Source organism: Hypomesus transpacificus, chromosome 17, assembly GCF_021917145.1.
Source record: "Hypomesus transpacificus isolate Combined female chromosome 17, fHypTra1, whole genome shotgun sequence".
Lineage (NCBI taxonomy): Eukaryota > Metazoa > Chordata > Actinopteri > Osmeriformes > Osmeridae > Hypomesus > Hypomesus transpacificus.
The window spans coordinates 2,812,031-2,838,997 of record NC_061076.1 but is presented as its reverse complement, the minus strand read 5'-3'; the positions used below and the strand labels follow the sequence as shown (position 1 = coordinate 2,838,997).

Sequence of the window (26,967 nt, the reverse complement as noted above, 5' to 3'; positions counted from 1 at the left end):
CAGTCTGACATTTAAAGAGCAGGCGGTCCTTATATTTTTCTAGAGACTTAGCATTTTCTGGGGGCTAAGTAGAATATGAGTTGCAATGCACTTAGAAAGTGTGGTAGAGAGCAACACTCAAACACAGTGGTACACATGTTAGCTGGCTGTCTGCTGCCTATGTGTCCCTAATGAGACCGGGGGAAGTTTGACATTTCAAAGCCTCTTTTAAGCCCCTTTTCAACCTGTCAGTTTGAGCTCTACTGGTGTCATTACTTTTGATGTGGGTTTTTTCTTCTGCGGCTGCTGTTGTGCTCGCTCTCCAGGGTCGACTGCCTCGGGCCATCCCATCTCTAAATCTTCAACATAAACCTGTTGTGTGTCTGCTCAGCACACACTCTGACACACACACAGGCATGCTCACACACATAGATTTGTTGTTTTTCTTTTTAGGATATTTTATTTTTTGTGTGCCAGGGGTGCTTCCTAGAATGGATTTTTGTCTGGGAATCTGTGGTTACTCATGTTTTAATGGATCTGTTGTGTTTCCTTTAAACCACTATCTGCCATCTAAATTCCCCTTGAATGGCATAAATTGAATTATGTCTTTGACCATACCTGAACCATTTTAAAAGTCCTTGTACCTCATTGAAGTATATATTTGTGAACATGCTTAGGCAATTGAGGCATGCCTCATATGAATTCTTCAGAGACTAAGCTGTTCTGTTTAACATCCAGGTAGCTAGTCGCTGCTGGCTAATCTAGTACAACCGCTATTTTCCACCAACGCCTCTGCCTTGATTACTGCAGCTTCCTCAAGACACGGGTCTTGAACTGGCTTGCTTTGTTGCTGTGACACAAACAACAACCAAGACCTGAGTCCCAGATGTTGTTTCACCACACCCCGTCTCCCTCTGGACAAGCCTGAAATGCCACACTAATTATTTACAACCAGTCATGACCTTTGAGATAACATGCTCGGCTTAGTTCTAAAGCGCTTGTATCATAGAGATGTCGAAAAAAGTAGTCTTGTCCTCTCTCTCTCTTTCACAACCAGGGTGGACAGGGGCACAGTGGGAGACTGAGAGAAAATGATTTCGCATTCATCACATATCCTTTGATTGCCTCCCTGGCAATTGCTTTGAAGCCAATTCATGGATTGCCTTTCGTTTTGCTTTTGTTGTCAATAGAATGACTGGGAAAGTACAGTGCTGCATTCCTATGAGGAGAATAAACCATATTTTGTATTTCTGTTCATAGATGTACGTAGGTAGATAGAATGGGCGGTCAGATGGCTGAGCGGTTAGGGAGTTGGGCTATTAATCAGAAGGTTGTTGGTTCGATTACCGCCATGCTAAATGACGTTGTGTCCTTGGGCAAGGCACTTCACCCTACTTGCCTCGTGGAGAATGTCCCTGTAATTACTGTAAAACGCTCTGGATAAGAGCGTCTGCTAAATGACTAAATGTAAGTGTAGAATGACACAGATGAGAAGGTGAGGGAAGGAGACTGATATGTTGTGATGAAGAAGGACATGTGCATTAGCAGAGCCTGCTTCATATTCTCGTACCTGCTCTAGATTGGTGAGTGGATGTGTGGGTGGACAACAGAGACATGCAGTAACCCCTGGAGAATATGCTGGATGTACAGTACACACAGGTAATTACGCCTGATGGAATGGGTTGTGGATTGACAAATGGGTTAACTGCTGGGTTGGGGATTGTTGTGGCCCTGGTTACAGGCCTGATGTTGTTATGGAGGCCTGACTGTTTAGAGCTGGAACTGAGTGAGTGGGATGAAGAAAGAGTTCTGGCCTCTGGGAATAACAGAGATACTCACATGGGTCGGGTGATTGGAATCTTTGAAAGTCCATCTCTCTTCAAGGAGCACCGCTTTAAACCAATTAGACTTTTGAAAATTGGAAAAATTTGAATTTTGAAACCCACACCCTCTTGTCTCATTAGTGCAAATCCAGAGCCTGATTAAAGGAGAAAGGCAGACTATCATATACAGTGTACGACCACTACAGAACATTAACTGGATTGGGGATATAAAGTGAAGTAGGTTATCTGCCAGGCCTCCAAACCCACATTTAGCTCTCCCATCTCCAGAATAGATGACCCAAAACCTCTTCTCCCCTCCCTTCTCTCCCTTCATGCCCAGCCCTGTTTGAGAATACATCTGCTGCTCTCTGGAGCTGAGGTACGGCAACCTGCTAACACGATCTAAACATCTGTGCAGGTGATATTTGGCAGAGTGCCTTTAGGTCCTTTATTACTGCTGTTCAAGTGTAATAGGTCTCTGGCATTTGATGTCAGGAGTTAATTGATAGACATTTCTGTCACTTTCGTCAAAGACCAATGGCAATTGATATGAGCATCGAGGGAGGGGAGCGTTAACCTGTTCATGGCTAGGAGCCAGTGAAATCTAACATTCTTCCCGTTTGTGGTTTTGGCTTTCTTGATTGGTTGCCTAAGCAGGAGGGCCTGGTTCCTAGGTAACTGGAGCAGGCACAGCTGTGGTCAGGACATTGAAAGTCACCAGTGGAGAGTGATAGTGGTTTGAATGTCCCAATGGTGTGGTTAACAGTGAAATACACCTACCTGACAAATTGTACTGATCATTTGGTTATTTAGTTTTCAACCTCTCTTTCTTTGTCTTATTGACCATTCTAATGTTTTTGTTTTCATGTTGCTGTCTTATTGATCTTCTTTGAATACTTAAAGACATAAAAAAAAAAAAAACTTAGACCACAGTCCTTTCTCTCTGTTCATCAACCCATCTTAACCGAACTGTTAAAATTCCACTGAATTTGTATGTTTGTGTGTATCTCTTGTGTGTCTCTCTGACCACACAGCTTCACATCCCCGAGAAGGTCACAACAAATAGCCTGACCTGCCACTCATCTCATCTTCCCCCTCATTATATCACATCAGATTACAACCATACCATGTCCTCTCTGTCCACCCTGTTTACTTCAGTGCACCTTCTTTTGCTCTTGGTGGCATTTGTGGTTTTCTTTTCCGTGCCATTAATGATCCTTTTTCTTTTCCACATTGCTCCAAGCCTCTACTAATGTTGTATATACAGCTCTCTGTGGGCTGGACTCATTATACCTCCCCAAACTCCCTTTTCTCATACTGTACAAATGTTCCATGAATACATGAAAAGGGCACGGACCATCGCACCGCCTCTTTGTCTCAACTCACCTGCAAACAGGCTCGGTTTCATTCTCTTCTGTGAAGCGGAGCTATTGCTATTGGTATCACTGAGCTGCTGCTCAGGCTATACTTATGTATCCATGTGTTATATATCCAAAGGTGCCATACATTCCCTATAGCAGTGAACCTCACAGGTAGTTCTGTGTTTGGTTTGGGAATGAATGGCAACGAGCGTTTCGCTGACAGTCAATTGATGTTGTACAGTGCGAGAAACCCCTCGCACTCTCCTAGGCATGAGATTTGCATAATGTAGTCATGAATGTGAAACAAGATTTCCAAAAATGTGTTATAATTGACAGGATTTATTATTGCTGGGCATTAGAATGTTTTCTTTTATCAGAGTGTACAGTATCCAATTTATTTTGTTTTGATTATGTGCTTATGTGCTGATTACTTGAAGTTACAATTTAGCCTTGATTACATTTTGTTTTCCTGGCACCCAGACTGTCATTTGCAATTATTGCTCACAGGGGTTAGTTGGAGCAGAAATAACCTCTACCAATCATAGCACACGTCAGAATACTTTGGCCACCAACCACACAGGTCTGTTCAAGGATTGCAGTTGAGACAGTGACCACGTACAGTATATTTTAAAACTAATAATAGTTACCAATACATTTATCTTTGACACAACTCTGACCTAACCATACACTTTAAATCTGCCTGTGTTTCTGTATGTGTTATCTGGTGTCTGCAAAGCTGGTGATAAACCTCAGGGCATGTGTCTGGAAGGATCACCAAGGTGATGGTAAGGAGGGGAGACTGGCAGGGGCCGGTGCTGTCACACAGAGACCCTTATTGCAATCAGTAGAAGAATCATGCTTACCTCCATGTCCATTTCACATCAATTTATTCCTCAGAAAATTTCAAATATTTCAGTTCTCAGAATGTCTTTGGTGTTCTGTCCTTGTGTTAGACTAGTGCACTGCAGTAGCCAGAAAAAAGGGTCAAAATGTAACACTTAATCAAAGCATAGTTTGGAATGTTCTCTGAAAGACAGATTAATGAGAACGCTGTGTAAGATAAAGAGAGGACAGGATGTTAGGGTACTTCTGTCTGTTTCAGGCTATGCAGGAGGCTGTGAAAACATTGCAGCAATTGTGTGTCAACAATGTTCAGTTTAAAGTATAAAATACAAACTGGCTAATCCCTGACCCGGCACCTTTACCATGGCTTCCAACAACCAGAACCCATCCTATGAATGGCACACACCTTTCCTCTTAATGACTCCACACTATATTTTATTTTAGTTAATTGTACATTTTATTTCATTCTAATTCCACACAGTACTGCTAGTTTATGTACCCTTAGTATAGATAGTCCACATATTTACATTTTAGGTTCCTTTATGTTTATTGTATGCACCTTCGTGCCAATGCAAATTCCGTGCAAAGTCTGTGCAAACTTTCATGGCGAATAAATCCCATTCTGATTCAGATTCACATTTAGATTCAGATTCACACCTCTCCTCTCAATTACTCCACACACGTCTCCATGCTAGGCGCCAGTCTGTGTTTGTGGTGGACATAAGATACAGCTGCAGGAATATAATTGTTTATAATTTGTTATACATGATCAAAGTTTATAATAATTGTCTGATCAGGATATGGGTGGTAACTGATGACTAGTTTATATCAGTAGTGAGACTTCCGCCTCGGCTACTGGTGCTGTTGGGGTCTAAAACAAAAAGATTTTGAGTGACTGTCTCTAGAACTTAGCTAGACTGGAACTGTCCAGTTTCTGTCACACCCAAGGGTGACAGCTCTCTGATGGAACCTTATGACATGACCCAGTCACAGCCTAGTACCTGCTCCTTTTCCTCCGTTCCTTCCGCATTTCTCCTCTCTCCTGTGTGTGCGTGTGTGTGTGTGTGTGTGTAAAGGGGGGTGGGGTTGGAAGGAAAGGGGGAAACTACATCATATCTGTTATCGTGGGAGGACGGGGGTAATGGTATGTTATACTTTCTACTGCAGGAAGAATATATTATCCCCCTGTCAACAAATGGCAGCAAGATATGCTTGTGTGGCTAAATGTCTGTGTGTGTGTGTGTGCGTGTGTGTGTGTGTGTGTGTGTGTGTGTGTGTGTGTGTGTGTGTGTGTGTGTGTGTGTGTGCGTGTAACCTGTGATTATCCGCTTTGTATAGAGCAGATATGTGTTCAACCAGAGCTTCTTTTTCTGAGCTTGAAATCTCAGACAGTTACTGTCTCCATTGTTTACTGTGTTTATTGATTGTACTTCCTTCCTTTCAGAGATGGAAATAGAGAAAATTATAGTCCTATTTTGGTTGACTGTGGTTAGATTTAAACAGTTGCGTTTTGGACTGGTGGTTAGAGGGTGCAGGTGGGCTTGATTTGGAATGCTACTGAAGTGTAAACTACAGACAATAGCCAATCCGACAATGGCGATCCCATTTCACAGATGACAGGGAGAGACGCAAGGCCCTTTATGTTTGGGCTCTGTAATCTTCCATCATAATGAAGCATCCGACAGGGACAGAAGAAATGTTTTCTAACCTGAGGATTAAATCTGTGACACGTGACTGAAATCTAAGCAAGGAGGGTTGCTTTCACATTCTGTCTCTTGATTCCAGCTCTCCGCCCTTGCGATGTCAAGCTCCTTTTCTCTACGTTCTTATTTTGTCCTCTAACCTTGATCTCCTTTCCCCTGTTCTTTTTTCCAGTGACCCTTTCTGTCATGACAAAACATTTCTGCAAACAGGCACAGGCCTTTTTAACCAAACCTACACTCCTTGATTTTGTCAAGGCGCCTGTCACAGGAGCACAGAGGCCAGCGTGAAGGCGGGGGAATGGGAGCCATCAAAGAACCACACAGCTGAGGCGTGCAGAGAGACATTGTTGCACTCCACACCATATCTCCTTTCCCTGTCCAGACACCCTCTTCTTCCTCCTGTGCATCGGGAACACCATAATAGGAGGCACGAGGGCTGCTGGTACTTCTGTATGCTCTAAGGCATCCCAGAGAGTAGTCAGCGATAGTAGCACATGAATAATGATAATGACTTTTCTTTTGAAGAGAAAAAAACTCACTGTGGAGTCTGTGTTGGAGCTGGGCAGAGCACGGTGCGAAGCTTCAACCATAACGAGTTTCACAAAGCCATTATTGCCCCCCACTCTCTATTTAGTATCTGAAGAGTTGCTTGAGCTATGGCAGAGTAGACAGTAAGAGACTAGCGTTATTAATGGTTTATCTCACTGTCAGCGCCCTGTCGCTCTCCCTCCTGCCTCTTAACATTTTCTTTTCCCCTCTACCTCATGTGCCAGGGTGAATATAGATGAAGACCTCCTTACAATAACTCCAATCAAAACTCCAATCAAGACAGAAGCTGAAGTTAAGAGGGTGAATTTAAGAGGCTGAACAACAAAGAGCGAGTTAGTCATCTGCCCCTCAATGATTCATCATGTAAGAGAGAGGGGGAGGAACAGAGAGACTGAGAGGATTGAGTGAGAGATTGACTTAGATTGACAGTCTGGAAGAGAGAGACAGAAAGAGAGATACACAGAGAGAAAGAAAGAGAGAGAGACACACAGAGAGAAAGAGAGAGAGAGATAAACAGACAGAGAGAGCGAGAGAGAGAGAGACTGATTGAGTGTAGGATAGGAACAGGAGAGTTGGTCCAGTAAGTGTCGTATCAGTGTGACTGACACAGAGATGGAAGGATGCTTGGGACATCAGAGACAGACAGATAAGACCAGAAGAGGAGATTGCTGACATCATTGGACAGCAGTTTCTTCAGGTCCAGGAAGGTGCCTGCAGCAGTGTTAATCACCAGAAGAGAGGGCTGTGCGGCGTGTGCGGAGCCAGAACACATGGGCTGGACTGGGAGTGCTGATGGAAGGAGGCACATGGATGATGAAGTGGCAGAGCCCAACAGTCTGCACTCTGATCTGGGGGCCTGTTCGATCAGAAAAGATCCACGATAGGGATTGTCCAACTCTGAAATTGGCTTCAGTCCTTCACAAAAGATCCCATCGAAATAGGGAGACTCCAGTAGTTACGAGAGACACATGCATCTACCATTCAGTCACTCTAGATACGTGATCTTTTCCCATTGATAGTAGACTGGCATAGATGCTTTTCTGGTTAATCAGGGGATGTTTCAGATCAGGTTCTGTAGCAGAGTCACAGGTGACAGGATGTCCTCTACTGGCTCCCTCACTAACAGCTCATTTCTTCAGAGCCAATTCTGCAGAGACAGCGCTCTCTCTATTTCATTAGATGTCCCCAATTAGCAGCTTTAGAATTATGGTTCCCATAGATGATCCTGTGTGTGAAAATAGAAATAGTCCAAATCTCTCTGTGTGTGTGTGGGTGTGTGTATGTGTGTGTAAGTGTTTGTGTGTGCGTTAAGCTGTTGTGCCCAGCAGGCCGCTCCCTTGTATCTCTCCCGGGACTAATTAAGCAGACGATACGTCCAGACAAACACGAAGGGAACAAAAGTCCCCTTCTGCTTTATGAGACCCTTACCCGGGTACTTTCTCTCCCTTACCCTCTATTTCTCATTCTCTCTCTCTCTCTCTCTCTCTCTCTCTCTCTCTCTCTCTCTCTCTCTCTCTCTCTCTCTCTCTCTCTCTCTCTCTCTCTCTCTCACACACACACACACACACACACACACACACACACACACACACAAACACACACACTGAATTTGATGACGCATTGATGACGCATTGATGTGTAAACACATAATTTTGCTCTTCATATTTACCAGCCTCAGCTGTGACCAAGTAGATAACTGTCGTTACAGGAAACAGAAGCATGGAGACTCCATAGCCCAGGGCTGTTAGGTATAGACCTTTATTGATCATAGGGTCTTTGGGTGACTCGGAACTAAAGCTACATTCACACACAAACACCAGGCCCCTTCTGTGAGACAAGTACACAGATGGGTGCTACATAACTAGGTAATAATACAGGCTTGTTAGAGGGTGATAGATTCTGTATAAACAAACTCTCTAACCATCCAGTTTAGCACAGTTATCTCTCGCTGGTTTCCCTGCCTGCCGGAGTCAGAATCAGTGAGACAGAGAAACAAGCTGTAGTATTTTCATGAGAAGCAGGTCATCATGGGGTTTGATAGTTAACACTTTATTCAACTGTTAATATCTCATCCTCTAAACGTGTGTTAGGTATATCATTTGAGCTATTGTTCAGAGATTTTTTTTATTACTGAAAGAAGATACTTAACCACTATCTCATTAACCATGCACATTAGATATAAACAAACAAAACCTTCACTGTAGTTAAATTACCACATACTTCATTTTTATATTTTTGTTTGGCAACAACTTGATTTTAAGTTATTTCTTAATAGTTAGGGCCTCTATTATCCCTGTGTTAGTGAGTTCAGTTTGAAACATTTCTAACCGACTCATAACCCATATTCAGTCATAATCACTTAAACATGCCGACAAAATTAAACTAGCTTCTATCACCCAAACAGACCACCAGAAGAGAGCGGTGATGACAAAGTGGCATAATCTCATGGTGAATTAAATACCAATGCGCCAAACATCTTGGTTGCTCACACACACATACGATGGTTCAACATTAGAGTTACCCCCCCCTTCCGATACTCTGCATCTGTCCTGTCTTTCCTTCTCTCTCCCTCGAGCTACAAAGGGGACTGACTTGTCACAGAATCTGTCCACGTTGTCTTCCACACGGCTGTCACATGTTCATTTTCCTGAGGTGCAACAGAGACCAGCCAAAAGTATTCCAACACCTCCCCACTCCAGCGCTGCCACAGCACTGAGTGGCTCTCTGCTAAATCTACCAGAAAATCTTGACAAATCATTTGTCTCTCAGTATAGCCCTGTTATTATACTACAATTTTTACTGTTGACTTTCCACTGACACAGCCAAAACGCATATACATAAACTCATCACCACTGTCATATTCCCTAGTAGGTTCTATAAAGTGAAAATAGCAAAACAGATGTTCATTTATTTTATATTTGCCAGTTTGAAACGTACATTATCTACATTGTATCATAAATTCCTGTCTGGGCAGCAGGAGTATAAGTGTTCATTCAGGTGACTGGACAGAGCCTGAGGGCTGAAGGTCCATCCGTCAGTGTTGAGGTCAGGGGAGAGTGTGTCCTTGCTTCCAGTCTGACCGCAGAGTCCCAGAGCTCCCAGTCCTCGCGCTGTCGCCAGAGTTATCTGCCCGTCTAAATTAAGATGAAACCAAGTCCCAGCCGAGGGACCGAGACGAGAGCGAAGGAGAGAGGGCACGGCAGAGGAGAGCAGTGTGGGAGGAGCCAGTGTGGGCGGAGCCAAGTACGGACCAATGCTAGTCAACCTGTTAGCAACAACCAACCTCCACCCCTCCACCACTCCTCACATCAGTCACTTCTGCTGGACATGGAGCCCTTGGCTCCGGTGTAATCAAGCCTCAAGCTTTTAAAACCAACAGTCCATCATGAGAGCATTAGTGGGACTCCATAACTGCCGACACTAATCATCTAACCTATAGGAGAAGAACACAGGAAAAGACACATCTACTCTGAAACAAAAGTACAGCAGGAAAACACATGGTGATGAGAGCTCCCATTGGTCATGTTCAGTGGAGGAGTGCGGGGGTCCCTGACGTCTCGCAGGGTGTGTGAGTGTGTTCCTGGACATGCTGGGCGGGTCAGGACGCAGCGCCTCAGATCTCCTCGATAGACTCGGCCGGGACCAGACCTCTCTTCTTACCGCTGCTCAGCCGCAGGAAGCCCTCGCTGTCCTCCCTCTTCCCCACACAGATCTGCTCAGAGACAGGCAGGGGGAGGAGAGGGGGAGACGCAGAGGGGGAGACGCAGAGGGGAGCGGGGGAGAGAGAGAGAGACAGAGAGAGACAAAGAGAGAGAGCCAGAGAGAGAGAGAGAGAGACAGAAAGAGAGAGACAGAAAGAGAGAGCCAGAAAGAGAGAGCCAAAGAGAGAGAGACAAAGAGAGACAGAAAGAGAGAGCCAAAGAGAGAGCGCCAGAGAGAGAGAGAGAGAGAGAGAGAGAGAGAGAGAGACAAAGAGAGAGACAGAAAGAGAGAGCCAAAGAGAGAGACAGAGAGACAGAAAGAGAGAGCCAAAGAGAGAGAGCCAGAGAGAGAGAGAGAGAGAGACAGAAAGAGAGAGACAGAAAGAGAGAGCCAAAGAGAGAGAGACAAAGAGAGACAGTAAAAGAGAGAGCCAAAGAGAGAGAGCCAGAGAGAGAGAGAGAGAGACAGAAAGAGAGAGCCAAAGAGAGAGACAGAGACAGACAGAAAGAGAGATCCAAAGAGAGAGAGCCAGAGAGAGAGAGAGAGCGAGGGAGAAGGAAAAAGATGGATTGGCATTGTGGAATAACCTCTTGAGAAGCAAAGAGAAAAGAGAAAGAGAGATCAAGGGTTAGCGCTCACCTGATCCTCCTTCACAGCCAAGTGACCTATCTCCCTGTTGCCCTGGGCACCCTGGGTGACGCGCCACACCCTCTCTCCTGGCCTCACCCTTTGGACAAAGTTGGCTGGGAAGAAGCCCACTCTGTCTCCACTTTTCCCCTGCACACGGATCAACACAGACATCATCCTGTAACCATGGTGACAGTTCAGGTTACCTGCCTGTGGGGGGGTTGGGCATCGCGTTGAGGAAAAGTGTTCTTTCTAAAAAACCCTTTAGTTTTTGGTTAATATCTGTTATATGAACATAAATAAGTTGGGGCCCAGGCCAGCTGCATTCACATGGACCATTTCCATGCTGCAACTGGATATTGGATAGCGAGATTCTACGATTTTCTTTCCTGGGAGTGAAAAGGCACATCCCGTTTTTTTCCATGTCATTACAGACTCAATGAAAAGCTCTTTCAGGTCACAACGCCAGTTCAATTCATTATGCGTTACGTCTTTAAGTGATTTTCCGAGAAAAAGATGATCTATTTTTATCTCTGACTGCCTAGATGTGTATTATGGGAAGATGGCGGGCAGGTGTTAAAACATCACACATTTATGCAGTTCACACACGTGTTTGTGTTGGCTACACACGTACACTATGGAGACACAAAAGCACAGGTACAAGTCTGCATTCACACACACACACATACACACACACACACCCACACACACACATACACAAGTGATTCATTACACACCTTCCACCACTCCTCATTAGAGTCATCAGTGACCAGTACTCGATCACCAGGTCTAGAAGAGATTAGAAAGGAGGGAGGGGGAGGGAGGGCAGGAAGAGGAAAGGATAGAAATATAACAGAAATAGCAGCCAGCATTAACTAAACACAGAAACACCAAAGACAAACAATATTCAGAAGTGTATGTGTGTTTTTTGTTATGGCTCTCCTAGAGAGGATGCTTGCTCGTGAAGAATTTTTGCTTTCGGTCTTACATGCACACATGCACACACACACACACACACACACACACACACACACACACACACACACACACACACACACACACACACTCATCTGTCCTATATACAGAGTTGAGCTTGTGTCCCCACTGCACTAGTTCTGTATGTGGTCTAGGAGATTCTGAATGTGGACTATGATAATCTCCAGGGAGTCTGCTGCCCTACATGATAGTACCATTCCTCTCACACACTTCAAGATGTATGACTCCAGAACACTGAACTGCCACACACCTTACTATGCACGCATTCTCCTACAGGCCAGTACCCAGGGGTGACGGCAGATGGCTGAGAACTAACCCTGTGGTGATGCACCTGAACAGCCCCGCCCACTCCTGCCTGAAACGTGCCGCGTCCTCATTTGACAATCCCCCTCTTCTCTGCCTACTTCCTGTCTTCCTCCTCTCCTCTCCTCCACCCCATCTTGGGCCTTTCTCACTCTGTGTTATGCATCCCTTTTGTCTCTCCCTCCCCCACCAGCCCGGCTCTTGTCCCTCCCTCTGTGCCTACGCCCGTCTCAAGCTGTTCGCTCCTCTGTCGAGTTTCCCCTTACTTCTCTTCATCCTTTCATCCCCCAAATTCCTTTTATTATTTGGTCCCCCCACTGTGAACACATTTGTTGCGTAAGCTGTGTGGAACAGTAATGGCCGCTCTGTATATAATTAGACATCCTTAAGGGCGTCTCCTCCTCCCCGTCCTCTGCAGATGGTGTGGACATCTTCATCCCCGACATGACAGGTGTAATAAAACACACACACACAGCCACAAGCCACACACCCACCTTCGCATCCTCTCTATCCTTCTCACGTGTGCAACTGCACACAAAAAAAAGGCTACTCACATAAACACACACCACCAGACACACACACCAGACACACACACACACACACAGAAAGTATGTCGTCTCCTTGGTTCACTCACTGTAGTTCCAGGTCATTATGCTCCTGCGGCAGAAACTTGTAGAGTGCTACATAAGTGTGGATAGAATGAACCTCGATTCGCTTAGGCACCTAGAGAGAGTCAGACGAATGCATACTAAATATAGAGGCTGTTTGTAGGAGCGGAACACAGGAGGAGACAGAAGGAAGGATGAAGGGCTTCACAGTACCTTGACAGTGTTGTCATCGGCAGTAGGGTGGACAGACACAGCACACCCATCCTCCAGCTCTGCCTTCTCCTCGTCTGGAAGAGGAATATCTGATAGAACTGAGAAATCAGGTCCCACTGTCAACACAGACATGGACCCAGACCCAGACAGGACCCAGACCCAGACAGGACACAGACCCAGACAGGACCCAGACCCAGACAGGACACAGACACAGACACAGACCCAGACAGGACAAAGACACATGACACAGAGACACATGGTTCCTACCTCCTGCCTCCTGAGATAGCTCCTCCTCCATGCTGTTCTGTCTCTGCTCCCTCTCCTCCCCTCCCTCCCCCTGGTCCAAGAGACACAACACAAAACAAACCATGGCACCACAACACGATGACAGAGAAGGATAAGATGCACTTGGGGTATTAAACTTAAAAACCCAGGTTCTAAATTATTCAGCACAGCAAGTGTGTTGTTCACTCTCATAAAGTGCCAGACTATTGTAACAGCATTTATTGTATCTAACACTGTCTCCTGTACTAGTCACACCTATAAAACAAAAACAAACCCCAAGGCATTGGGGGGGGGGGGTTATCTGCAGGTGAAGAAAGCTTGTGCATTAAACTAGGTGTTGTGCTGCGTTTAGCGGGCCTTGACCTCCTGGTGCCCCCTGTACCAGAGGGTGTCTTACCAGGCTTTTGGTGGGTGACTCTGACACACTCCCAAAACTGGAACGGCTCATCTGTGCCAGGGAGGTCCCGAAGCGCAGGGTGGCATACACAGGGTCTAAACAAGCTCTTCCAGCTTCTGACACACACACACACACACATACACACTTTACACACCTTAGAAAAACATGAAATTGAGACTGTACACTAAAAAGTAGCTGTAATGACACTGTTTTTGGCATGTCAGGGTGACCCACTTTATATCTGAAAGGAGGCTGCTGTAGAAATCACACATGAAGGTAGGCAGAGCCTCTGTAACCCTGCAAGAAGGTTTTTCATAGAAATAACTCTCCATTCACACTGGTTGTGAGATTATTGGAGACATTTGCAATGCAGCAGTTCTTGGGTAGTTGTGATGGTAAAAAAATGTGATCGGACAGTCATACGGGATGCAAAGACAAAGTAATTCAGTCTCGAGGATTGAAAAGGCAAAGTTAAATGCGGACGGCTCATTTTCGACCACCGCTGTGTTGCTGTGTGGCATGATAGCTGGTTGATTCAGAAGCTGATGAGCTTGGAGCTGCTTTCTCTCACGCACAGCCCGTCAGTTTCCATCAGGATTTGAATCAGGCTATTTTCCTGCTCTCCTCAGGCTGAACCGAGGGCAAATGGGTCTTTCTGTGTGACAGGGTGCAGTATGTGGCTGACAGGTGATGGTCCCTGGTCCCCTGGCAGACCCCCAGACTGGGGAGGGCATCGTGTGGGCAGGGCAGGGCTCCAGAGGAGATGGGCAGCCTAACTGAGATTCTACTGATGAGTGGTGGAAGGGAGGATTGTGGGATGGACAAGTATTGACCTGTATTTTTGAGGATCAGCAGGGTGAAGGTCAGTGAGCACACGCATACCCACTTTGAGCAGGTTGCACACATACACAGACACACACAGACACACACAGACACACACAGACACACACAGTCACACAGAGACACACAGAGACACAAAGGCACAGACACAGATACACACAGACACACACAGGGTTACCTTGGGTAGGCTGGACCTCCTGGACAACTGTAAGTTGGTCGTTGATGAGCATGGGCGAACTGAAGTTCCGCTTGAAAGCTCCCGACTGCCGGAGGAAAAAAAGAGACGTCACGATTTACTGTTTCCAATATTTCCTGTTTATAGGCTTGGCTGTCTACTTTTATGTATCTAGCCCCTCATGGAATTGCATTAAAAGAAATGGATGGGAGAAAGAGGAAGGGTTAGGGTTTTTTAGAAACCCAAAGAAGTCAATAATGAGTTAACTAAAAAAGGGATATTCGAAAGCATGACGGTTTATCTGCTTAGATAATCTGTAGTTGTCCGATTTCTGACAGCCAGTTTCACAGAGCATATTAAGATGCACACAAACTCACATACAATGACACACACACATGATTTCACAGTGAATTAAGCCACAGTGATGCTTTCAACAGTGCTATTGATTTTCTTTTCTTGCACTGACTTGGAGATGAGCTCTTTGTACAGCCTAATATTGGAGAAATGGGGTGGAGGGTGGGCCATACTAAAGATGAAAGGTGGATGCTGTTAGTTCTTAAAAAAATGTCCTCCCTCAAACATCTGACGTTCTTATCCAACCTTGAAAATTTCAAAACCGTTTATTTTATATTTGGAGTTAATCTTCAGTGGCTTTGTCTGCCATTTTCCTTTGCCCTCTTGGAAATTATAAACAAAGAGATCGGATCTGCTTGGAGACAAATACCCAGTTTACCGTCTTTGCCTGAGAGAGTTCGAGCCACTGATTAATGAAACCCCATCTCCAACATCAGCACTATCTCTGCATGTACTCACTGTGCTGTGTGTGCCTAGGTTCTGAAAGCACTTCAAATTTACTGCACACATGGACAACACCTTGATAAGCACCGACTCAGCCAGCTCACATCTTTGTGTACGTGTGTGTGTGTGTGTGTGTGAGTGTGTGTGTGTGTGAACTAAAGAGAGACACACCTTGCCATAGCATGGTTGCTGGGACAACTCTGAGGTACACCACAGATGAGCTCCTATCTTGCAGGTTTTACAGCGCAGGCCTTGTTTTGAGTTTCCTGGAGGAGGAAAATCAGAGAAACATAAACAGCAGTGAAAAAAATGATGTGATAGAGAGAAGGAGAAAGAGAGACAAACAGACAGCAGGAGAAGTACAGAGACAGAGAGAGAAAGAGAGCAAGTTAAAACAGAACTACACACCTGGGAGATGGAGGCAGGAGGAGCTAAAACACAAGTTGGCTTCTAATCAAAGCAGGTTCCTCTCTGACGTCAAGCTAGTGTCTGTACCCAGAGAGCGTTGATCAGCTCTGCCCCACTTACACTGAGCTGGCTGGTCTGCCAGAGTTACAACTAACTGCAGAATAATCGACCGTCCCTCCCAAAACCTTTGGAAATTCTGTAAACCAGCTGGACACTTTTCCAGATCTAATCGATTTGGCATCATGTCCAATATATCATCAGGCTTTGTCTTAATGAAATACCATCAAACTTTGGGGGGGGGGTGGGGTTTCTTTTTTTTTATCTAATTCTTTTTTCACAGATTTCTCTGAAAGAGATCCTCTTTCACGGTGGTTGGCGTCATTGTTTTGAGTTTGTTTTAATCTATCACCAAGACTCCAAATTGGGAGATTTAGACATGTAGTCTTTCGACTTGTAGACATATTGTGCTTACCTGCCTATGGCAAAGCCAGTGCATGACAATACAGACAAAAATACATGTGACATAATGAGCCAGCCATTACTCCACCTGCCAGATTTCGTGTTTTCCTTCGGGAGGTTTGTGGTGGGCGGGGCGGGAGGTTCAGAGTAACGACAGCCCCTCTTTTACCTCCCTGGGTCTGTCTCCTTCTTTTTTGTTGCTTTAAGTGATATTTAATACTTGTTTTCACACCTTACAACATCCGACATTCATATAACCCCCCTCATTCACTCGCGCTCCAGATGCTCTTGATTTGCATGTTTAGTCCTTTCTGTTAAGCCTTTAGCTGAGTAAATCATTCACGCTTTTTGGTATCCCATACTCCAAGTGTAAACTGTATTTGTCACAGCTCACAAGCCAGTGGGAACATGCAGTATGGTTCAACTAATTGCGCTGTTTTAAAAGGAGCTGTTCCACTCAAAGCTTAACAATGAGACTCTGGAGAGGCCGATGGGGGAGTAAGGCAGCAGGGGGCCACTGGGAGTGCAGCTGAAATCGGCTGATGCGATGCAGAAGGAAAACGATGATGTATGCAAACGCAAGCAAGCTGGGGAGCAAAAAAAAAACCTGGAGCTGAATAGACGATGCAATCAATCACAGTGACAGGAAGTAAGCAAAGAGGGAGGTAGTACGACACTATAAGTAACCCCTGTGCACACAGCGTATCAAGTGGAGGAAATAAAAAGGCCAGAGTGGTCCTCAGCTGCCCAATTCAATCACACGCTCTACGTCAGAGAACAGACTTCGGCCAAGGCTGTTCCTTTTCAACGGAATGACTTCCTCTTATTTCCCCCTGCTCGTCCTTGAGTGATAACAATATTACACTGCTTTCACCGAGAAAGCTGTACAAAAGGATTTCTGATAATAGCCACAGATCCTCCAGAGGCTGGAGTGTGACCGAGGTACAGATGTCATCTTACCCACAATCATGTGCTTGCAGTGTTGGCAGTTGGTTGGCCTGCGAAACACGTGGTCCTGGAAGCAATGGTTCACCTGGGGGCGTGGTGAGAGAGTGGGCTTGGCGGGCAGCGAGGGGGAGGGGCATAGCGAGGGGGAGCGGGAGCAGAGGGAGGGGTTGGGGCTTAGGGATGGAGATATAGAAGGCGAGCGCTCGTTGGCGAGTGGGGAGCCAGGGGCCAGGGGCGGAGAGGGGGGCAGGGGGTCGTTGAGGAAGTCCGGGGGGAGACGGGCATCGCTGTACGAGCGCTGGAAGAAGTTCTCCACGCTCTTACTGCGCATCAACGTCTTGAAGGAGAGGGAGCGCTTCAGGCGCTGGAGCTGCAGAGACAGAGAGGGGTGGAGGGGTGACAGGAGAGGAGAGAAACAGAATTCAGATGTGGGGAAAAAAACTTGAAAAATACACATGGGAGAAAACCGAAATTGATCCACGCCAGCATCTTCAACCCGAAAGAGATGCGGTGTCGGATAAGCTGTTGACCAAGACTTATCTCAAGTAACAAGACCTTAGGAGAAAAACAACACTGTTAAGAAAAAGAAAGGGCTCTCTCACAGGGGGACAATGAGACAAGACTTGTGAAAGCACAGCGGGCGACACGAGAGGACGAACAGTAAAACATGGTAAGCCCCTCCCTGACAGCCCAGAGCCCAGATGTGTGCAAACCTCCTTTTCATTGGCTGTGTGGGAGGCCAAACACTAATGAAAGGCAGTAAGCCAGTTTACCCAGCGTTATCACCTATCAGCAGCCCCATCTTCAGCCTCCTAATCTGATCGAGAAGGTCACAGGTCCTCCTGATCTGGAGGACGCTGTCACACCAATGTCGACACACCAGCAAACCACATCACTGGCACTGACTCAACGGGTCTATTGGGCTCCATGACATTCATACACACAGACACATATACACACACGAGTGTGCAGTCACACACGCAAGTATGCGGGGAAACACACATGTACCCCATGCAGCATCATCGGATTACACAGCAACGATAACCCTTCTGCAATGTGATTGGCTGCGTACGTCTACTATCTCTATTGACCAAGCTGTTGCTTCATGACAAATAGGAGGACAAAGGACTAAATCCCTCCCTCCCATAATCTCGCTCACCACCAGGTATTGATTGTCTGCATGAAGGCACACGAGGGTACATCACCAGCAGCTACTGGGGTTAGGTGTCCTGGATGACCATGAGGTTAGGTGTCTGATAACAAGGAGTGCTCGGGAGGGAGTGACCTCCTGGAGGTATGGATCAGCCCAGGCGGACTGAAACACCAAATCGATACAGCTCTGATGGTCCCTGTGCATGCACACACACACACACACAGAGCCTACATGCTAGCGGCTGGCTAGATAATTTGCTTAGTGGGAGATTCCCCGCTTGCACCTCGGAGACTGTGAGAGGGAGAGAGGAAAACTGTAGGTACATAAAGTGTGTGTTGTTTTGAGAAAGGAACAGAGTGTTCTTGTGTAGGAGTTAATAAGAGAGAGAGAGAATCTTTGGGTGAGCGCACGAGCATTAAAGGACGTTCTTTTTTGCGTGTCAAACCTTATTAATAATCATCAGAGTCTCTCGGGAGTGAAAGCAATGTGCAGAGATGGGCTGGTTCAACACACCTGTCGCAGTGTTCTGATCTGAGAGGTGTGTCATGTGTTTTTGCTCCGAGCATTTTTCAATCAGAGCGAATGAGTTGCCCTAGTCCATGCCAGGCAGGAACACATGTCTCAATTTCAGCTAATCTAATCAACCGTCTGTGCATGAGTAAAGAATTCCTCCCAACTTCCTTTTATGTGTGCCGAGAGGTCCACAGTTCTGACGGGCTAATACAGATAAGTTCTGATTAAAGTCATCGATACACAGAGCCCTGTCATCTCATTTCACCTCATTTCATGTCCACCATTTCCTGATGATGTGGCTAAGCTAATCAAGCTTTACCAGACCATCCAACCTCTGTATGATATAGAACCGTGTGAGCTGTATTGTTTCCCTGCATTTTAGGATGACATCTAGACCAACAATCCTGCCACCGACGGCTACACATGGAATAAACAATGGGACAGTTCTCTCCCTTTCCTGATCATTTCGGCTCGTCTCCCAATACAGTAAGCTGCAATGGCTATTGGATCCTAAACACAGCATGAGATTTCCAATACCTGTTGAGTACAGTGATGAGAAGCCCAAACAGCCAACAGTGGAAGAGGCAACATGGGTCGAAGGACATGTCTGTCTATGAAGAACAATAAGAATAACATTGGCTTCACATCCTTACCGACCAGATCTCCCTGTTGTGAAGAGAACTGAGGTGTTGCTCATTACCTGAAGACACAAGGGCCCCAGGAGAGATGATTGGCACATAATAGGAACTACTAACTGCCAACAGGTGGCTGTTCAACAATGAATGGTTGTCTAGGTTCGTCACGTGAGCACACACACTCTCTCTGTGCTGTTTAAAATGCAAACACGACACGAGAGGTGGAACTGACTTAGAACAGTGGCCCGAGTAACGCTTCACTGTCACAGCCTTGACTAGGAACGGCTGTGATGTTTTGTCATCTTGATATGTTTTTCTCCCAGGGGTCCCCTCTCCTCAGCTCTACTCTTCACCTGTCGGACTCCCAGACAGGTACATTAAGTCGGTTCTCAGTTCAGCTCAGTCATCCTGGGACTGGCCACCTCTCTACAGAGGTTAACTAACAGTCTCTGAGAACACGCCCATCAAGCCTTCAACTATGACTTGTTTATGTTCAACATCAAACGGCCATACATTTACACTTGCATGGACTAAATCAAGAGGAGAGTCAAATGTGACATGGTTCCCAAGGTCTGTAAGTCATTGTTAGGGCCTATCTGGAGGTGTGAACTGACCCCGGGGTCTTCATCCTTCAAGACCAGGCTCTTATAACCGGCTCAGTAAGTGATGAATGGAAGGAACACAAAGGAGAAGGTCAACAGAGACCTGTGACAGTATTCCAGTCTTTAGTCAAGACACGATGCATAACCCTGTGGTTTCTATGCTGATTTACAAGATTTGTCTTTGTTTCCTTATAGGCTCATTTGTAGTTTGGAGAAAACAAGGGCAAGCTTGCGTGGGAGTCCGGGAGAGGATGAATACGATTCGTTGACACAGTTCCTGATGAATGGGTGAAAGGATGAAAGAGGTGGTGATGTGAGCTTCACTTTGTTCTCTATCATTCTGTGAGGAAATCAAAGAGGACTTGGGAGTTGTTTAAAGTCATAATATTTTCACTGCTAGTCTAAAAGCTGCTCATTATGCATGGCAGCAGCACAGCAGAATTCCAACGTTGAACATGAGATAAGAGATGCATTGGCACACTGTCAGCTGCATTTTATGTCATTGTCTCTCCACTCTTTCTCTCACCCTCAAACATAAGGTGCTGAGAGAAAACCAAGCTATGTGTAAAAATGTCTTTCCATACCTCAACACCCCCTTCCGCCACAGCAATACCCCCCCTCTCGCTCTTCATCACCCTGGTACCCTTCATCACCTTCACCCTGACAGCTCATCACCTGTCCATTACAACCCTGCAGTCGCCGTTCCCTCACAAGCCCCAAAGCACAACACTGGCTGTCAATCACAGAGAGAAATAGACTTAGATAAATTGGAGAGGAGGAAAGGGTTTCACGAATGTGGATCGTGTTTGTCTCATCAATCACTCGATCTATAAAGAACACACTTGTTGGTGGATCTTCCTAATGAACTGTGTGAATACAGGACAGAGCCCACCAGTCCGTACCTGGAGTCGAGGCGTCACATCAATAAACGCTCCAGCAGTGAAGGTGTTACATCAATTAAAGTCCCACCTCCAAATCCCAAGCCATACCACATCAGCCTGCCGACTCTCCACTTCTGTCAGTGACCCTGTTTCTAACGGAAGTCAGACACGAGGGCTATTGCAGACACAACCCCACAGCTAGCCCCGGTAGAACAATCTCCCCTACTGTACACAGATAAAACACTGGAGGGTCTGGTGGTTGTGTCCGTGTGTGCGGACTCAATACAAACTCATTCGAGTCTCCGTTGGACCCTCCTGAAGACTCCTAGAGTTTGAAGCGATTGGCTAGCCTGCCTGGACAGCTCTTGTTAGAAGAGGCTGAGAGAGTGAGTGTTGATGGGCTCGAGCACAGCTCTGAAGAGGGGTGTTGTATTGGTGTCTCTGTCTGCTTCAGCAGCATCTCATCTCTCTTCCTCAACACACTCCTGCCAGCCTGGACTTGGGCCACGGCACACCAGTGGGTGCCAGGGGCGACACTCAAGAGCTCTCCATCATGCCTTGCTTCTCTGGCTCTATCTGTCCTCCATCTCTATTTTGGTAATTTGGTCAAGTTGGGAATTCAGAGCTTCTGTTATCTGATGAAACCACTCTCTCCCTATCTCCCAGAAAACATCTTGGAAAGGCTGAAAGTTTTTTTTTGGGGGGGGGGGGGGGGGGGGGGTGTGATATCAGATTTATTCTAAATGAGTCTCTCCCACTGCCATCTCTTCACAGAGCATGTCTGATTCATTGATAACGTCAGTGAAATGGAGATAGATAAGAGGATGAAAGAGAGCTGATGGCGTGTTCACTGGCAATAGGACTGTGTGTGTGTGTTTATGGGTGAAATAGAGTATCAACAAGACCCCGTCCAGCAATCCAGTCCATTCTATTGGGTCCAAATACCCCTACGTCCTGTAGTGTGTATTTGTATGAACAGGTTTGACATTTGCAGCAATTCTCTTCTAATGGATCTTTAACAGACTCCAATGGTCTGAGTGAATCAGTGACTTTTAGGGCCAAGAGCTTTGGCATTGAATTCTAAACATTTAAACAAAGCCATATGGCAATTGCCACACTGCCTTAACCCTGAGATGGCATGAGGCAATCAAAAAGCTGGCGGGGGCCCCAAGATTCAGGGGGACACAGCCTAGACAAGAGCATCTCTTTCAAGCTGCCGCCCTGACAGGAGCACAGTGGGAGACAACAGTGAAGGACAGGTGTGCTTGCGGACTAGCTGTTGTCATCCCTGTCAGTCACAGTGTGTTGCTCCAGAATGGTGGACTGATGGACATGGCCCAGTGCGTGAGAACACCAATCTGTGCAGACGCAGACTGTCCCTATCACAGCTTCTGACACGCCGGGCGCTCTCTGAACACAGAACAAAGGCTCAGGGATGATGCCGCGAGACAGACTGTTCACTTTGTGCCTTCAAAATGTCATTCTGTACTGGATTGGCATATTGGAGTCATGGAATACCTCACAGTCTATGCTGCAGTGTCTGCTGTGTTAGTGTCTGTGTGTGTGTGCGGGGTTAGTGTGTTTAAATGTATGAACACCAAATGTATGAACACCAAGTCGGTTTAAAAACACTGATGACTTCAGAAATTGGTAGGACTGATGTAAGTGTTGCTTGCTGCATGGAGTATGGCTGAATGTTTTCCCTTTAAAAGGCACATTATTGTAAAAGCAAAGCAGAGGCGTGTTATATGGAGTGATTAATGCTCATTAAGTATTATAATTTGTTACCGTATATTCTGTTTTCAGTCATAAATAAAGACAGACAGAAAAATAGAACCTTAGCTAGAGATGCAGATCAACAGAGTAATATAGAGACAGTCTCAGTCTTTTCTGCCACATCAGACTTCATCTGAGCGACTTTACTAGCTATGACGTAACCAACTGATGATACATATTGCATACCTGCTGTCAACTACAATAATGAGGGGAAAACATTTAACTTTCTATGTAGACCGTAGCATATGCATCTAGACATTTTTATGTTCTAATATAGAACTTGGGTAGGATATTCCAAAGTAGAAATGAGTATAGCCCATTTACAAAATGTGAAAAGCCTTCAGCCTTTCTCACTACCTGGAGAAGGAAAAGTGATGGTTTTCAGTGGCTGGAACGCAGACCAAAATCACATGATGTTTGGTACTAACATAAAGGTTATAATAGAAAATGCCTGTACTCTGTTGCCGTTACGTATTTGAGCTACTTGCCTTGGACGTTACCGGCTGGATGGACATTGTACTCGGCGAGCGCTGAAGCTGCGGTTCGCTCTCCATCTCGCTGTTTTCCGTCATTGTCAGATGTCTCGTGATGCGCCGATCGGTTGTAAAGGTGTCGAACACCTGTTAAAATGCTTTTAAATCCTTGAAGATGGTAAACGACGACTGGTAAAGCTCAATTTGGCCATTAGGAAACTTCTACAGACATTTTTTTTTAATTAACCGCAATCTCTGGGAGCCTTTTTTGCGCGCGCAGGCAGTGGGTAGTTTGGATCTTTGCCGCTAGACACAGGTTTATATCCAGTTTGTGTAGCCTACGCCACAAGTCAAATCCGCAAGAAAGCAAGTATATCTTAGAATAAATGGTATCAAACTGATACAAGTATCTTTTTAATCATTGTTCAACGCGTATCTTTTTGGAGAGTGTTGTTTCTTGATGCGTAACAGAACGTCACATTTTAAGTCTAAAACAGTTTACTCTTTTGAACCGCAGGAACAATATTCTTATTTCGTGTAGGCTACAACTATTATAAGAATCTAAGAATAATTATTATAGACGTAGATAGTCTTCTAATTCCAAACGATTGGCGAGTTTCCTCCTGTTCTGTGCGCTGTAACGTTTCTATGGCCAGGCAACACCAATCCTGGGATCCAAGTGATCGTCGACGGACGTTGGCTGGGTCACAGTTGACATGGAATTCAATTTAACCGCAAAATGAGTCACGCCTACTCGTGCGTCTGTGGATCATGATTGGATACGTTTTTACAACTCTGCTAAATTCGATGTATTCTGAACCCAGGATTGGAGCATAATAGAACCACTATCAGTTCATTCTTTCAACTGTTCCATGAGTAATGGCTCAATATCAAGGACAAAACATTCCCGATCCAATCTAGTTATTTTCCAAAAAGGCCACCTGCTGCTGCCGCTGCTTTCAGGCCTTCTGCGTTTTCATATCAGTTCAATTAGAGGGGTCCGCGAGTACAGCTGGGGGTGAGGAGAGAGAGGAGTCTGGAGATCATGACAACTGGGGTCCAACTCAATACAACCGATGAAAAATATTTATACATTAATAATTCTCCATTGTGACAGGGACATCATCCATCCATCCATCCATCCATCCATCCATCACTCTGCTCTCTCTCTCTCTCTCTCTCTCTCTCTCTCTCTCTCTCTCTCTCTCTCTCTCTCTCTCTCACAATCTCTCTCTCTCTTTCTCTCATCCATCTGTGTCTGTGCGGGTGCTTGTGTGTGCCAGATTAGAAGTTATCACAGCTCAGTGTAATGTGTTTATTCTGTAGGTGTCCGAGGCACACTCCATGCATTCCATTACCTTATGTGGCAGGCACACATCAAAGTTTGTACTGAACGATCAGTACAATTGAGGGAGATGGAGGGGAGGAGGGGGGGGGGTGAGTAAGTGTGTTAGAGAGAGCGAGAGAGCGAGAGAGAGAGAGAGAGAGAGAGACAGAGAGAGAGAGAGAGAGAGAGAGAGAGAGAGAGAGAGAGAGAGAGAGAGAGAGAGAGAGAGAGAGAGAGGAGAGAGAGAGAGAGAGAGAGAGAGAGAGAACCAGGGAGCTGTAACATGTATTATTGTTGTCGAGGCTCTTGAATCACATTCACATGAATTGTTCCTCTTCTTCTCCAGTGTCAGAAGCAAGGGCCAGCTGCGTAACATGCAAGAACACAAGCTCTTCTCCTGCCTGGCCCCCCAATGGTGGAACCAGCTCCCCACCTCCATCAGGGACACTGACTGTCTCCCCACCTTCAAGAAAAGGCTCAAGACGCACTTGTTTCCGGGAGTACAACGGCACTTAGGAATGCTTGATTGGACCTGATGTTAGTTTCCTCCAGGATCACAATGACTCTTATTGAGAGACTTGTTGCTCTTGTAGGTTAGTTATAACGAAGTTAACTCTTGAACTATTGTACTCGCTGTGAAATATTTTACTGTTGATTGTTCTTCTACAGGTACAGTCTTGCACTTTTTGGGGTTCATGTTGTTTTAATTTGTAACTTGTATAACTGCATGCTCTTATGAGTCTTCCCTTGGCACTTGTTTAGTTTTTTCACAATGTATGCTTCATGTTTTGGCTGCTTGCAATGTTTGGGACTACCTCGTTGTTATGATCAGTGACCTATGCTCTTTTGTAAAGCTCTGTCTTGGATGTCACTTTGGATAAAAGTGTCTGCTAAATGCATAAATGTAAATGTAAATACAAGAAGTAAAGAAATATTCTCCTCTACCTGTTTGTACATGCTGCAGCATGACATGCTGTACATATTGCTTGATATATATTCGAACTGCGGAACTATCAATTTAATAATAATAATTTATAATTATACCTCAATCATACCTATAATTAAAATCATTTTCATAAATTAACTTTTCAAATAAGAAACAATCACATCCACTCTATTGGGATTTTGACTCATTTTCAGACTGAATTGAACCGTCTTGACTCATGTAAATGTATTCAAGACTGGACAGAATGTGTGTCTATGAATTCACACCTAGCTCTGAAAAATCCTTCTACGTTCATGAATTTTCATTCCCAAGGGGATCTGTTGGTTATAAATACACATCCAAACTGAAGAAAACTATATCTCTGATGCAAAAAGCAACAGCAAAAAAATAACTAAACTAGCAGTAACAGGGGGTAAGATTATGCAACATATCTTCAATGTGTCACAAGGACAGAGCTACAGCACCAGCCAAGGCCTTGGTCACCATGCTGCTGTCAGAGTCTTAAGTGTGCCATTGTCCCTTGTGAGGGCCAGGAAGTCTGTTCCAGACAAGGGTACTCTAATCCCAGTTACATCATTTGCGCTTTTATGCCTGGTATGGAAACTTGTTATTGAATTTGCTGCACCCAAAGTAGATCTATTAGAAGGTCTACTGCCATAGTATCATTCAGATACAATAGGACTGATTGTTTTCAAATGATGTATTATTTAGAAATGAATGCCTTAATTATGTTCCAACAATTAGTAGTGAACTATTGCATCATCTAATTGAAATCCATTAGCTCCAAAATCTGATCGTTTTCTCAAGGTTCCAGGATGTCATCATATTGTGAAAATTCGATATCCATGGTTATTATGACATCACAATGCTAATGCCACCTGGATATCTTGCCTGGAGCATTCCAATTCCAGACCACTGAATGGAAAGCTCTGTTGGAATATGCATGTGGTAATGGAATGGAATATACAATTTGACTCACTGTCACAGTTTGAGCATAAGGTTGCTCTGAGTATAACCAATAACCTGGCATCTCTCTCCCATTACTTACACACAAGAAACTAATCTTTGTATCATCTTTGATTCAGACTTTAAATTTGATACACAAATAAATGTCATCAAATGTGGCTTTTTCCAATCAATCCTGCTATTCAAGAGACTTATGCATGCCTTTGTTTTGTCAAAGCTAGACTAACTGTAACTCACTGTACATGTGAACTGTCTTCTCTGTCGCCTTCAGGGGGTGCGAAACACTACTACTAGACTTCTGACTGGAACCAAGAGGAAACACAGGGTTAGTGTTTTAATGGGCTCTCTTCTTCACCTCCCAGTTCAATAGACTTATATTTCAGGTTTTATTATTTGTTTACAAGGGATTGCATGACTTGGCACCCGACTTATAGGCCTGGATGCCTGTTTGGAAAGGCTACAGCCTTTGAAAGGGTTTTAGAACTGGAAGGCTCATTGAGAGGCAAGTCCACTGCTGCCCTCTAGTGTCCTCATTTAGTATGACTTGATCCCTTCCAGTGATATGACCTATTAAAATAGAATACTACATAAAATACTGTCTTCATTTACAGTAATAACAGACATACAAATCTTAATAATATAGTTATATATTTATTCATACATACGTATTCATTTATA

The 26,967-nt window shown here is 45.1% G+C and overlaps 1 protein-coding gene across 1 annotated transcript; it reads right to left on the bottom strand.

Annotated features, from left to right (window-relative positions):
• Positions 1-8,860: 8,860 nt before the first annotated feature.
• On the bottom strand, positions 8,861-23,350 carry LOC124479902 (SH3 and cysteine-rich domain-containing protein 2-like). The gene is made up of 11 exons (XM_047038854.1): positions 23,066-23,350; positions 17,030-17,387; positions 15,374-15,468; positions 14,408-14,492; positions 13,390-13,505; positions 12,975-13,044; positions 12,708-12,796; positions 12,521-12,609; positions 11,325-11,376; positions 10,600-10,737; positions 8,861-9,970 (listed from the first exon to the last, which is right to left on the bottom strand). The coding sequence occupies exons 1-11, from the start codon at positions 23,147-23,149 to the stop codon at positions 9,872-9,874; spliced, it is 1,275 nt and encodes a 424-aa protein (XP_046894810.1). The 5' UTR covers positions 23,150-23,350; the 3' UTR covers positions 8,861-9,871.
• Between the last annotated feature and the right edge of the window lie 3,617 nt (positions 23,351-26,967).